The sequence below is a fragment of the Solanum verrucosum genome, unplaced genomic scaffold, assembly GCF_900185275.1.
Source record: "Solanum verrucosum unplaced genomic scaffold, falcon-dt-bn FXZP01000238.1, whole genome shotgun sequence".
Taxonomy (NCBI): domain Eukaryota; kingdom Viridiplantae; phylum Streptophyta; class Magnoliopsida; order Solanales; family Solanaceae; genus Solanum; species Solanum verrucosum.
Window position 1 is genome coordinate 1,309,961 of NW_026020630.1, and position 14,454 is coordinate 1,324,414.

Genomic DNA, 14,454 nt, shown 5'->3' on the forward strand with positions numbered 1-14,454 from the left:
ACTAGAGAAATTTATTTTATCGTTGACCGGGAATGTTGCTATTTTTTGTGTAGGCACATAGGGTAAACTTAAATTCAATGTAATAGCTCATGATTGAAGAAGTAAAATATAAGAATTTTGAACTTAAAACCTCTCACTTAGAATATTACGTGTTCAATCAATTTAACCACTCTTACAGGTTGGAAAAAAACAACATTATTTTCCTTCAATTAGTTAAAAATAAACCATCTTTGCATGATTACAACATAGGCGGAGTTATGATATCGAAAATGATTCGTCCGAACTCCCTTCGTTAAAAAAATATATTGTATTTATAAAGTACCTAAAATTATATATATATATATATATATATATATATATATATAAAACATGTATTTATTAATTTTGAAATAAACATTCAAAGTGAGTAAGTTGTAAAAGAATGGACAAAATTAAAAATAATAAAACTAGAATGGAAGGAGTAATCTGTAATTAACTAATTATTCATGAGCTTAAGATTGAGAAAGAATCTTATTAGTAGATTGTAAATAATTAACAAACAAGCCCGTCTAGCTCAGTTGGTAGAGCGCAAGGCTCTTAACCTTGTGGTCGTGGGTTCGAGCCCCACGGTGGGCGTTTTTTTCTGTTTTATTATTTATTTGATTGATTCTTCCTCGAACAGAGTACATAATTATGAGTTTATACAACTCCATCGGAACTTATAGAGTCTAATTAGTATGAATTGTTAGATATTTTCTACACAATAAGCATAAGAGGACTGATATGACTCTTTTTTTTTTAAGAAAATCAAAGAAAAATAAAACAAGCAATTTATAAATAAATAAAGGGATAAAGGTCTGAAAAATACCTCAACTTTGGTCGAATTTGCTGTTGCGATACTAAACTTTCATAAGGACCTATTACCTCCCTAGACTATTTAAAATACGGTATTAAATAGTCTAGGGAGGTAATAAGTCCTCATGAAAGTTTAGTATCGCAACAGCAAATCCGATCAAAGTTGAGATATTTTTCAGTCCCTTATCCCATAAATAAATAAACAGTATTTGTGATCATTATTAAGTCATTATTATTTTCTATATGTAAGTGAACGTATTCATTTCTTGAAAGGACTCTTACCTAAATGGTTGTGCATGCTTTTATTAATATTTGTCTTTGCTATAATGAGGCTTTTATTCCCTATTTATGCACTCAGTACGTTTTTACTCCCTCCGTCCACAATTGTTTGGCAGATATACTAAAAATAGATGTCCAAGATTAATTGTCAATTTAAATAATCAAGAAATAATTAATTACTTTTTTCCAATTCTGCCCTTAATGATTGTGTAGTTCAATTAAAAAGTTATGTGGACTTTTGGTATTCTTGATATAGTAGGGTTATATTAGTCAAATTACACCTTGTATTAAATTTTCCTTGAGGGATGTGCATGACCTTACCCTGACAAACAATTGTGGACGGAGGGAGTAGGTAGTAAAAAAGCTTATTTAATTTGGGACCTTTCTGTTTATTTATAGCACACAACAATAGAGGAGAGAAGGAAAGCACATGGAGAAGTTTTTTTTGGTCAAAGTTCAATTATATATATTTTTATTTTTCATCCGATGTTTAATATTTACGTATATTGGAGTTTAATTATATTCGATTTGCACATTGCATGCATGGTCCAATATTTTCAACAAAAAAATATTCAAACTCAAAGCCTTTAGTTACGAACAGAGGTCCATAATCATTCCACCACAACAAGGTTGTAGCTATTAAATTGAAACTATAGTTTTCACCATCATTATTGTTGTTGATATTCAGAATAGGGTATTTAGTGACTTGACCCAATAAGAGTTGTGTTCAATGTGTCTTATTAAATATAAAGTTTAAAAAAGTATATACGATCAATAAATTTTGTGATATAAAATTTAAATTGTATTTATGCACCAAAGTGTCCTATTATCTATAGCACTTTGCCCCTCTTTTTATTTATTCTTTTATTATTTTTCAAATTGAGTAAAAACAGAACTCTATTCAAGATAGTTATAAATTATGAGTGTATAAACTAGCTCTTTAGTGGTTATTGAAATATTAACATTTACTAAAAAGTTTTTTACGATCTTAAGCTTGTAACATGATGTGAAATGTTATAATCAAATAATTTCTAAATATAAAAAGTGACATTTTTTCAATAGATCAAAAATTAAAACTGGAATCGACTTTCAATAGTGTATCTTTTATTGCGTATTTTTAGTTTCAGATTTTTTAAATGAGTTTAAGTTTTAAGCATCGACTTTTATAGCTAAGAACTTACATTAAAGTAGGCAGAAGAGGGGCAAAAAAAAAAAAGAGATAAGAGTTAGTTGACCATTTGTATGCTTTCCCGTCCTTTTTGCTATCATTAAAAAAATCAACCATTAACAAATCCAAAATAGAACAAAAAAATGTTCAAATATTTATTTTTCCACTTAATTTTTCACCTACCCCTATCCTTTTCCATTCATCAAACATGCACCCCACTTTCCAAAAATAAAATAAAAATTCATTAACCATAATTAGCATAAAAAACACTAACCCCCACTATATCCCTTCCTTAATGTTATCAAATCAAAAAGCAAGGAAAAAAAAAACCATTTCTCCATATTCATCATATCATTTTGCCTTCCTTTGAGAAGTTAAGTGTTTAATTTTTTTGTTCTTTCTATTTCCATGTGACATTGTTACATAATTGATTTGGCAAAAAGAAGAAAAAAAATGGTTAGAGAAATATATAAGATTTCAAAGTCAAGATCTTTCAATATTAGGAAGATTTTTGAAGGAAGACATGGACATAGTCATCATCATGTTGTGTTAGAGAATACTGGACATGGCAAAGATATGAAATTTAGGAGTCAATTAGGTGCAAAATCATCTTCATCATTAGAATTACAACAATTAAGTAGCATTTTAAATAAGTCTGTTGATCATGTTTCGCGATTCGCCAAGGAAGGAGAAAGATCAAGAAACATCCACAAGGATAAACAAAGTTCAGGTTTGTACCTTTTAGCTCGAATTATGTATACATATGCAAAAAGAAACTAAAATGTATATGCAAAGAGAAATTAGAATGTATATATATATATATATTCTAAGATCATATCCTGCATTCTTAATTCACTGTCTCTAGATTCTAGATTCGTCTCTACATGTTTGAATTACAATAAACATGCTTATATATTGTACCATTTTACATGTCATCATTTTTTTAATAAAAAAGGTGAATCTAAGACGGGTTCATTGATGATCATGATCATTTCAACTCGAACTATGTATACATATGCAAAAAAGAAATTGAAATATACATATAATAAGATTAGGTTCATTTCAAATTCATTGTCTCTAGATTCTGGATTCGTCTCTGCAGATTTGAATTACAATTTTGCACCATTTTACATGATATTCATTTCATAAACATGTAGAAATACATGTTTTCCTTTGTCCAAGTTAGATGTAAATGCATGTTTTTTCTCTGTTTTGGATGTAGAAATGGAGAAGATGAAAGAAAGGTTCGCGAAGCTACTTTTAGGAGAGGACATGTCAGGTGGAGGAAAGGGCGTTTCATCGGCTCTAGCTTTATCAAATGCCATTACTAATCTTGCAGGTGATCATTTTCACCAGAATGTGATCAAATCTCATCCAATTTTTTGTTCGGAGAAATGTTTAGATATATGAAGAAAATAGTACTAACTCTTTCTGTATGTAAAACATATAGCTTCTGTTTTTGGAGAACAAAGAAAATTGGAGCCAATGTCTGAAGAGAGAAAAGGAAGATGGAAAAAAGAAATCAACTGGCTTTTATCTGTATCAGATTACATTGTTGAATTTGTTCCTTCTCAACAAAAATCTAAGGATGGAACAAATATTGAGGTCCTATATTATATCTCTCTCCTTTACAATTTAAGATTTAGGGTGTGTTCGGTACAAAGGAAAATGTGGGAGGTGGGGTGAAGGTGAGGTGTGTTGGAGGGCGGGCAGGAGACAATCAATGTGGAATGTCACTTCTGGAACTTGTTTTTCCTACTTCCGTTAGGAAAGTCATTTTCTTCATTTTTAAGGAACTTGTTTTCCTCCGTACCGGGCATATGACCTTAGAATAGAAATAGTGATCATTGAAAAAGAACTGAAATCTTGATTGTGATTTGGCAGGTAATGGTGACACAACAAAGAAGAGATTTGTTCATGAACATCCCAGCCTTGAAAAAGCTTGATGCAATGCTCATTGTGAGTACCTGCATTGCCCCCTTGTTATGCCATTACTTGATTAGTTCTTATGTTTCTCGGACTCTTCAAAAAGTACCATCTGGTGTGTGTCGGATCCTCCAAAAGCTATGCATATTTGGAGGATCCGACACGAGTGTGCCAATGTTTCTGGAGGGTCCAAGCAAATTAATCTGTTACTCTCCATTTCATTTTATATGGCTATGGACGAAGTTTAATAAAGAAAGACTTTAGACACATATAGAGTACCCTTAGAACTTGTTGTCTAAAATATGCTATGGCATTTCTATGGTTATAAGAGCATGTCACTTTTTAGAACAGACTAAAAAGGAAAGAATGTCATATAAATTTGAACAGAGGGAGTACATGAGCTGCATTATCTCTAATGACGGATAATTTCATGATGCTTAACAGGATTGCTTGGAAAATTTTAAAGACGAGAACGAGTTCTGGTATGTCTCAAAAGATGCTGATGAATCTGAGAAAGGTGTCCAGAGGGATGATAAATGGTGGCTACCAACAATCAAGGTTCCACCAGAGGGTCTCTCAGATACATGTCGAAAATGGCTGCAATATCAGAAAGATTGTGTGAACCAAGTACATAGAGCATCAATGGCTATTAATGCACAAATACTCTCAGAAATGGAAATTCCTGAAAACTACATTGAATCTCTTCCTAAGGTAAGTAAAAAGGACACTCTCTTGCATACACTTTTTATCAATGTCGCTCGGACACTCCAAAAATGTTGTTTCACCTGACAATATTTTTGAAGAGTCTAAGCAACATAGCTTTATATTGAGTTATATTTCTCATATGATCACTCGACTAATAGTCATTATCTCAGAAAGTCACTTTTCTTTGTTGGAGAAAACTGGAATCGACTTTCTGAGATGAGAATTATTAGTTGAGTGACCGTCTGAGAAATCAACCTGTTTTCTGTAAGGTGCTCGGCTCGAAGATACTGACATTTCTGTTATTGATTTATCTGATTTCATCAAGAATGGTAGATCAAGTCTTGGTGATTCAATCTACAAGAGCATCACAATTGAGTTCTTTGAACCCGAACAATTCCTTTCAACAATGGATTTGTCTACAGAACACAAAGTTCTTGATCTTAAGGACAGAATTGAGGCATCTATAGTGATTTGGCAGAGGAAAATGCACCTTAAAGATGGAAAATCTACATGGGGTTTAGCTGTGAGTGCAGAGAAAAGAGAGCTTTTTGAAGAAAGAGCAGAGGCTATCTTACTCTTGTTAAAACAAAAATTTCCTGGAATCACTCAATCTTCTCTTGACATCAGCAAAATCGAATATAACAACGTAAGATACTTTCTCCGTTCCATTTTACGTGGCACATTTTCCCTTTTAGTCTATTCCAAAAAAGAAAATTAAAGTTATAATTTTCCATTTTTTCCCTAATGACATGATTTTGAAGGAGAGCCTAAAGTTGTCTCGGTGTGACCTATAGGTTCGGGGTTCGAGCCGTGGAATCAGCTACTGATGCTTGCGTCAGGAAGGCTGCCTACATTACATCCCCTTAGGGTGCAGCCCTTCCTTGGATAATGCGTGAACATGCAATTCTTTGTGTACCGGGCTGCCCTTTATCCCTAATGGCATGATTTTGTAGCCACAAAAATGTCATGGCATGTTTAAAACCACGAGTTCCAATAGTCCGTCTTTCTTTATTAAAATCCATGTTTAATCAAACACCTTCATGTATAATGAAACTTAGAGAGTGATAAGTATTGTTGAAAGAGAATAATTCTACATTACTCACAAAATCATAACCTGTTTGGTTCTACTTTTATTATTGTGTACAGGATATAGGACATTCTGTCTTGGAGAGCTATTCAAGGGTGTTAGAAAGCCTAGCTAACACGGTTATGTCGCGTATCGAAGATGTCCTATACGCTGACTCTCTAACACAAGATCCATCACTTGCAATTGAAAAGTTGAACCTCTCATCAGCTGATTCCTCACCTCAATTTCCACTAAGTGGTATGTCAAGTCCTAGGGAACTAGAGGCAGAGGTGTTAAGTTCTGCTGCACAAACACCAGCAGCAGAAACACCGACTTTATCTGATTTCATTGGTTGGAGTGAAGAGCTAGGAGACACAGGAATGAAAAAGAATCGTTCAACGGGTAACTTGGAAGCTTATTTCAAAGGTGAAAATGACTACAATTGCATAGGAAAACTAGCTAGTATTACTCCCAAGAAACTTTCCTACACTGAAAAGATTGGAAGTGGCCTAAAAAGTCCAACATCTTGACATTAACAGCTCTAGGCAACGATACTGAGGAACGAAAAAAGAAACGAGAACAATGTCAGGGTGATAGGAGGAATAGGAATAGTAACAAAATCTAAAGTAGTTAGAAAGTTCACCTGTGTGTAAAACTCCTACCTTTTTTAAGGAGTTCGACGTGGTTAGTGTTCGAAGTATGTGAGTGATCTTCCTTCCATTGTGGATAGGGAAGTTCAAAATGCATGTTATGTTTTGTTGAAAATGGTTTGTAGCATAATCTCCCTTTATAATATACATAATTTGCAAAACAAGAGTAATAATACATATCTTTAAACCTGGTAACTTGAGGCCTACAATATCTTGAAGGGAAGTTTTGTGGCAGTCTTTAGACTCTTCACAAATTCATGTTACTATTCTTCTACCACGTCTAATGAGTGACCTGATATCCTTATTATGCATTGGTTTCCAACTCAATATGTTTCGTTTTTGCTTTCGAGCCTCCTGCATTCACAAGAGAGAAAAAAAACACATGAACATGGTGTTTTTTCAACACTCTCCATATATATACAAAACTGATATATGTGTACCTGAAACTCAAAGTTGGAATTTTGTGATTTTGGTACAACAGATAGTCCGTCCAGAACAGGAAGCACTGAAAATCCATATTTGAACATTGAAGTATGAACATTTCTTTCAAAAAACTCTAATTTGAGAACTTCCCATTTTGTAAATGTGTCTTCTTCTTACCTGGAGGCGAAAAGCTAGACTTTTGCTTCGAATCTTCAAGTAGAGAAGGCTTAAAGTTGTAAGTGTACAAAAATAGTGGCACATCTTCCTCTGCCTCAAATCTATCCTTGTGTAGAGTCTTATTGTCAATTGGCATACCAAATCCCCTTCATTCGTATAAGTCCGTTAGGCTTTTACTCTCCCTATAAATCTATGTTGCTCGGACTCTTCAAAATGTTGCAGAACCTATGCTGGATCCTCCAAAAATGCACTACTTTTAGAGGATCCGACATGCACTCTGTGGCATTTTTCAAGTGTCCGAGCAACATAACTTGAAATCAGGTAAAATGGATAAAAATATTACCTTGACATTTGTTTCATTCTCCTGAGATCTTCAATTGCTGGTTTAGAAAACAGAAATATTAGTATATAGTTATGTTTGGTTTCAGAGTTATTACTGACTTTCTCATTGAATGGATTGAAAAATTACGTGGTGATATATAGCGATGATCAAATGTTGCTAAATCAGTATTCCAACAAAGACTAGTGAGAGCAAGCTTGTTAGAGTATTGCTGGCAGGTCGCGAGCCTCTACTTAAATCGAACCAAAACATAAAAATATTAGTAAAAATTATCATAAGTAAAGAAGAGAAGGTATAATAAGGTGGGAAATTGGTAAAGGCGTTAAGTTATATACACAGACAGTATAAAAAAAAGTATGAGTAGAAATGACAAACTTGAGTCAAGCCATCAATTCGAAGTTCTGTTTCAGAAGCTGTGTCAATCGTTGAAATCTTGCATTCAAGTTTAGCTGAGACACATCCTAAATGATCGACAACTGTAACAACAGCTCTGCAGAGATACTCTTTTGTGTTCTCCAGTACACTGCAGCAACAACAACAACAAGTAGTACGTCTCAGTCTCAGACAAGATGGGATTCAACTATAGACGTTCTCTAACAGGACTAATAGACGTCTAAGACATAAGACCTAAAGTAAACGTACGAACTAACATGACCAAAACTTAGTCCTAACTAATTGGTATCGCCTCTATTATATCATTTTCTTATATTAAGTCCTTCGGGACAACTTCCTTCCATGTCATTTTCCACTAACGCGCATGACAAATGCTCGTTTTAACTTCAAATTATCTTAAATATTGTCATTATTTATGCTCTTCTGTTTTTGTTTTTGAATGTACTAGAACGAACAACAGAAAGATTGCATATAAGGATGTCGTTAAGGGAACTTTGACATATCGTCACATTGAAGAAAAAATAATTTTATGATTTTACTGTTATATTGCGGAAAATTCAGTTACTTCAATGTGACAAAAGATAATTTCGTAACTTAACTGCTATAGTGGATAAAATTCAGTGACAATACGCGAAGAAATTAACTAAAGAAGTACTCACTCTCTTTTCTCTTCTGCCTTTACAAATGCTTTCTCACAATAATCTGCAGCATTGTGAAGCTGAGAGCACAAATCCTTGAGTTCCTGCAAAAAAAAAAATTAAAAAAATTGTAATCTCCACAAGAAATTGTTGTCAAGAAACACCACACACTTTCATCACACATATTCTAGTACCTAAAATTTGGACAAAATGAAACAACAAAAAAAATAGTGGCGGAGACGGAATTTTCACTAGGAAGTTCATTATTTACTATATAACACTAAAAAGAATTAGAGTTAATGGTCAAAAACACACCTGAACCGTTACTTTTCCACAAGTTTCACACTTTAACTATGTGATTAAGCCAACTATTAGTTGTTCTATTTTCTTATCTCAACTACCAACACCTATACATCTACTCAACTAGGTGTGTTTTAATACACATATGGTGATAGTTTAGGTACGTAGAAAAATCGAACAATTGATAGTTTTGAAACTCGCAAAAAAGTGATAGCCAAGTGTGATTTTGGCTATTTATCTCAAAACTTTCAACATTATATATACAGTGTGATTTTCCAGCAAACGAAGTTCAGATAAACTCCTTCCTCCCCTCTATCTCCACCACATAAACAAAAAAGTACTCATCACAAGAAATTGTTGTCAAGAAACACCACACACACACACACTCATACTCTAGCACCTAAAATTTAGATAAAAAATACAACAACAAGCAAATCAATGGCAGAGACAGAATTTTCACCTGACAAGTTCATTATCTAAGATACACACATTAAAAAAAGTAACATTATATATACAATGTAATTTCCAAGCGAACAAGATTAAGATGAACCCTCTAGCTTTGTCACTCAAACAAACAAGTACTCATCATATTACAATCATATAGATATTAATTACTTACTTGCAGAGAGTTGTTGAAGTTAGTTGAATCATCAGTTTCAACTTCTGTATAACTTTTGGGTGATGAATTAAATTCCTCCTCCATTTTAATTCTTGCAATTAAGTACAAATAAGCAAGAAATTATAAATGGATACCAGGTGCTGTTTATATGTCCAAAAAAAGTGAAAAAAAGTACTGCGTCTCTACAATGTTACATGTGTTTAACTAAGAACGAGAAAAATCTCGAAACTTGTGATCTAAAATATTTTATAGATATTTTACTATTTTCGTTACAGTTATAGTAAAAGAAAAGTGTGTCATATAAATGAGATAAATAAAATATATAGGTTATTTTTATAATAACTACGCTTTAGCACGATGACGCTTTTGATAAGATTTTTTCCATTTAATCCACAATTCATGTGGGTGATTTTGGTCCTTGATGATATATAATTCAACGTTAAAGTGTGAAGATGTGTTTTTTGATATATTTATGTCAGAAATATATATGTTTGAACTTTTTAAAAATTATATTACCGTTAAATATGAAGTAACATGAATACAAATTTAGCATAATATATGATAATTAAGTGATAAATAATTAATAATCACAAGTAAATAGATAAAAATTATATATTTTAATTTATTAAAGATTAAATATACTTAAATAAATATCATAAATTTAAAATCATTTTGAGGACTGAAAAAAACATCCATTGCTTCTTTTTTTTTGGATTTATCTATGCTTTAGATTATATGGAGAACATAGGGGTTGTCGGTTAGTGTATAATAAAATCCCGTGACAAATAATTCAAATTTCATTTTATATTAAATGAATAAAAAAAACAAAAAGCTTTTAAGAGGGATTCTCTTATTAGAATTTTGTGGAAATGGACTGTGGTGACCTCCTAAAAGACAAATTCTTTTTGTAGTCTCGTGACTATTTTGCTATTCACTTTTTTTTAAATTTTAGAATGGTTGATTGGACAAGAATTTTTTAAAAAAAAAATAAATTTTTTTGTAATTTTAAATTAAAGATGTCGATAGATTTTTAAATTTTATGGTCTTAAATTTGTCAGGTATAATATTAGAATTTAAAAACTTAATAAATATAGAAGGAGACATTTTTTTGGGACACACCAAAACAAAAGTAAGACAATTAAATTGAGAAAGGAGGAGTATTATCTTTTAAGTTGAATTTGTATTTTATTGAGTTATAAAGATTGAAGATTATGGTAGAAGATTCATAGATAGCTGAGTGCCTGAGTGTTATTGTTGTACTTGTATGTGGAAGAGACGGGGTCTCCTCTTCTTACCTTTCTCTTTATTTAGTATGTGCGTATTGCGTAGTATTTCATTCTTCAATTTTTTACTATTACTTACTTGTTGTTTATTTGATTGTTTATCTTGCTAATCTGTTCGTTGTTATTTTTTCATTCAATTCTACTTTAATTACGTTTGTTTTGAATCAAGAGTCTATCAATAATAACGTTTCTATCCTATACGTGCGTTATACATGGGAATCGTCCTTGAAAGGACTTCCTTAGTGATTGTGTCAAAGAATTTTATTGAAAGTAATATTTTTCATTTTTTTAAAACTATATAATATAAGTTAAATTTTATTATTTTCTGTGCAGCTATCTTTCCAAAAAATTGGAAAAAGAGAGGATGTTAAGGTCCAAATGCTAAGCACATGCAGGAAAACTGTGTGCAAATTGAAGTCGAGGTAACAAAAAATAAAAATAGTCAAAAATCGAGGTAACCAATTCGGTAAGATTTATTTTTTTAAAAAAACGCTCTAACTAAAAGAATTTCATGCCCAAAACTTGAGTCCGAGACATCGCATGAAGATCAAACTATATCCCATAAAAAGTCTATTCCCTTGTCTATACATTCATCTACCTAAGAAGAAAATATAATTGTTTATATTCTCTTTGTTTTAATTTATCCGAGTATGTGACACGTTTTTTTCGTGAGTATAAAGAAGAATAACATATTTTTATACTTGATAACAAAATAACTTTAAAATCCTTATTTTACCCTTAATGAAATGATTAATAATCAGTCAGACAAGTATTTATGACTTGTTTCAAACCACAAGTTTTCAGAAGTCTTTTTTTTCTTTCTTAAACTCCGCGTCAAATTAAATTATATTTTACATAAATTGAGAGTGTTATTCTCCAGTTATTGTTTGTAAGTGGGCTTGTAACTCAAATGGGGCATTAAGATAGGGCTTGATGGGCTAATTTCTGGCCTGCTCCATCCAAGCTCAGATTTGGGCCACGTGGCCCAAGTGAAGACATGGGCTTCTTTCAATATCATTGTGTAAATTGATTTCATCGAAAAGTTTTAGAAAAATAACCTCTCTTTCAATATCATAGTGTAAATCATTCGAGGGAGGAGAAAGCCACAATCTGTCACACATGCTTTCACAACAACTCCACTAACTTCAAACAAATGAATACAGACTCCGGTAGGTAATCACAAAGGATTAAACTCTTAGGGGTCGTTTGGTTTGAATATGAGTTATGATGGGATAAGTTATGTTGGGATAAGTTATGTTGGGATTAGTTATGATGGGATAAGTTGTCCTGTGATTATTTCTTATTGAGTGTTTGGTTTGTTATATTCCAAATAATATATATTGATAAATTTTAAGAACAAGTTGTTTGTTTACAAAATTACCCTTCACTTTATTTAAACTTTTTAAATTTTTCTTTGTGAGCTTTAGTTATTCATTTTTTAAAATAAAACTTTTATTTTGTTTAACTTAAATATTTTTGTTTATGTATTCCCATGATAAGTACCATGAGTATTTAAAAATATAACTTTTTTCTTATTTAGCTTAGAAATAGAACTTTCCTCTTAAGTTTATTAAAGAGAAGAAAATTTATGAGAAATCAAAATAAAATAAACATAAGAATTAGTCAAATAAATTCATAAATAAAAATTATATTTATATAGTATAATTTTTTAATAGAAAAATATGTATAATTATCATAAAAATAAGGAGTAGTAAATATTATTATACATGGTATTAAAAAAAATGTAAATATACATAAATGTAAAAAATGATATATAAAAAGGATTTAAAGGGACATATTTGTCATTTACCTATTCTATCTCGGGGTAAGTTATCCCGGGATTACTATACCACCCATGGGAAGGGATAACTTATCCCGGTACTAATTATTAATCCCGGGATAAGTTATCCCGGACTTGCCAACCAAACAACATAATTATTTTTTATCCCATCACTATTATTTCTAATCCCTCACACCAAACGAGCCCTTAATCCTACACTTTGTAACACCTCTATTACAAGACTCAAAACAATAATCATATTGTTAACTACATCTAGTTAACATAGACTTCAATCAAACACATCACAACTAACTCTAGCCATTGAACTCGGTTTCACAACAATTACAATTGAAATGAACTATGTTCCTTTATAATATAGGAATAGATATTACGATAATAAAGTACAGTACACTAAACTCAAATGACAACTTAAGACTTTCTGTCAATTACTCGATCAGGTGCCTTGATGTTCATATGACGTTGTGTTTCTTGAGAGAGTAGCTTTTGCTTCTAATAATCTTGATTGCAAAAACTAGATTGTTGCTTGCCAAAGTGTCTGATATATATCATGGACAAAAATAACCTAGTAGCATGTCATTGAATGAGAACTCTGCACCTCTGTTATCGTGACCACCTACCAGAGCAGGTTTAGCAGCTTTACAATTGCACTCCATAGACTTGTCCTTGCTACCATTTGAAGGTTTGGCAGAAGTCTTGAAAAATGTTCAGAATTATATGATAATTTCTTCAAGCCATCAAAGTTGTTGGAAGAAAGAGCAGCAAAGGGTATTCCCTTGGTAATAACTTTATAAAATAAGATCTTTTTACTTGTCCCTTATCTTATCTAGGCAACTTTAATTTGTCACTATTAATAAGTAATGACTAATGATATATCTTGGAAGATGTTACTACTAGTTACTTCAATAGATTATTCATCGTGTCAATAACAGATGATACATGAAAGAATCTTTCTATATTTGTTCTTTATCTGTGAATTTTATCACCATAGATTTAACTTGTGACTATCGACTTATAACACATTTCTTATTTTGCAGAGTGCTCCTACTTTTACATCTTCACCATCAAGGGCACAAATAAAAGCAAATTAAAGCATAGCAAAAATAACGAGATCACCTCTTTCGTATCGTACATATAATATTACGAGAGAATCTATATATTATTTTATACATAATAAAAATGAAATAATAACTATAATATATGAATAGCTAAATCTTGTATTGAAATATATTGTAAGTGACTTTATACATCTAGTCAACCTTAATTAGTTTGAAGTTGAAGTGTACTAGTTGTTGAAATAGTCATTGAAAATTGTAATTTAGAGAGATTTTTTAAAGGGACAAAAATACCGTCCACAATTCTACATTAGCTAACTTTTTAAGTTTTCAATTGCATATAGCCCGTTATATTTTTACAATACTGATTAAAAAAATCGATACATAACATTATATAAAACCTTTTTATTCCTTTTACAACAATACGTAAAATACTTATCTTTATGAATTCGAAATATAATATTTATTGTTATATTATTGCTTTTTCATATACATACATATATATAATGCAACAGTTACGTTTGTTGCTATTAATGCATAGTATTTTATGAACTCTTTCACATGTAAAAAAATAAATGGTATGCAAAATAATACTTTTTTTTTTTTTAGCTGACGAGAGGGAGTTGCTCGGATGGTAAGCACCCCTCACTTCCAATCCAAAGGTTGCGAGTTTGAGTCACCAAGGAAGCAAAAGGGGTGAGAGCTCTAGGGAGGGTAGCTAAACCAAAGTCTTTTGTTGGCAATTTGATATACTCCTCTATTTATAGTATACATTAAAGAAATCGCAAAAAAAAAAATCT

The 14,454-nt window shown here is 31.6% G+C and overlaps 2 protein-coding genes and 1 non-coding gene across 3 annotated transcripts; 2 read left to right on the forward strand and 1 right to left on the reverse strand.

The window, feature by feature from the left end:
- Positions 1–542: 542 nt before the first annotated feature.
- TRNAK-CUU (transfer RNA lysine (anticodon CUU)) lies at positions 543–615 on the forward strand. The gene has a single exon. It is a non-coding gene; the product is annotated as a tRNA-Lys (tRNA).
- A 1,995-nt stretch (positions 616–2,610) lies between these two features.
- Positions 2,611–6,553, forward strand: LOC125811453 (rho guanine nucleotide exchange factor 8-like). Its single transcript, XM_049490947.1, has 7 exons — positions 2,611–3,011; positions 3,504–3,620; positions 3,732–3,886; positions 4,166–4,240; positions 4,652–4,918; positions 5,238–5,558; positions 6,059–6,553. Exons 1-7 carry the CDS (start codon positions 2,735–2,737, stop codon positions 6,506–6,508), a joined length of 1,662 nt encoding a protein of 553 aa, XP_049346904.1. The 5' UTR covers positions 2,611–2,734; the 3' UTR covers positions 6,509–6,553.
- A 152-nt stretch (positions 6,554–6,705) lies between these two features.
- LOC125811853 (probable protein ABIL1) lies at positions 6,706–9,602 on the reverse strand. Its single transcript, XM_049491401.1, has 8 exons — positions 9,519–9,602; positions 8,621–8,703; positions 7,944–8,091; positions 7,698–7,797; positions 7,572–7,608; positions 7,229–7,374; positions 7,069–7,133; positions 6,706–6,982 (listed from the first exon to the last, which is right to left on the reverse strand). Exons 1-8 carry the CDS (start codon positions 9,600–9,602, stop codon positions 6,884–6,886), a joined length of 762 nt encoding a protein of 253 aa, XP_049347358.1. The 3' UTR covers positions 6,706–6,883.
- Between the last annotated feature and the right edge of the window lie 4,852 nt (positions 9,603–14,454).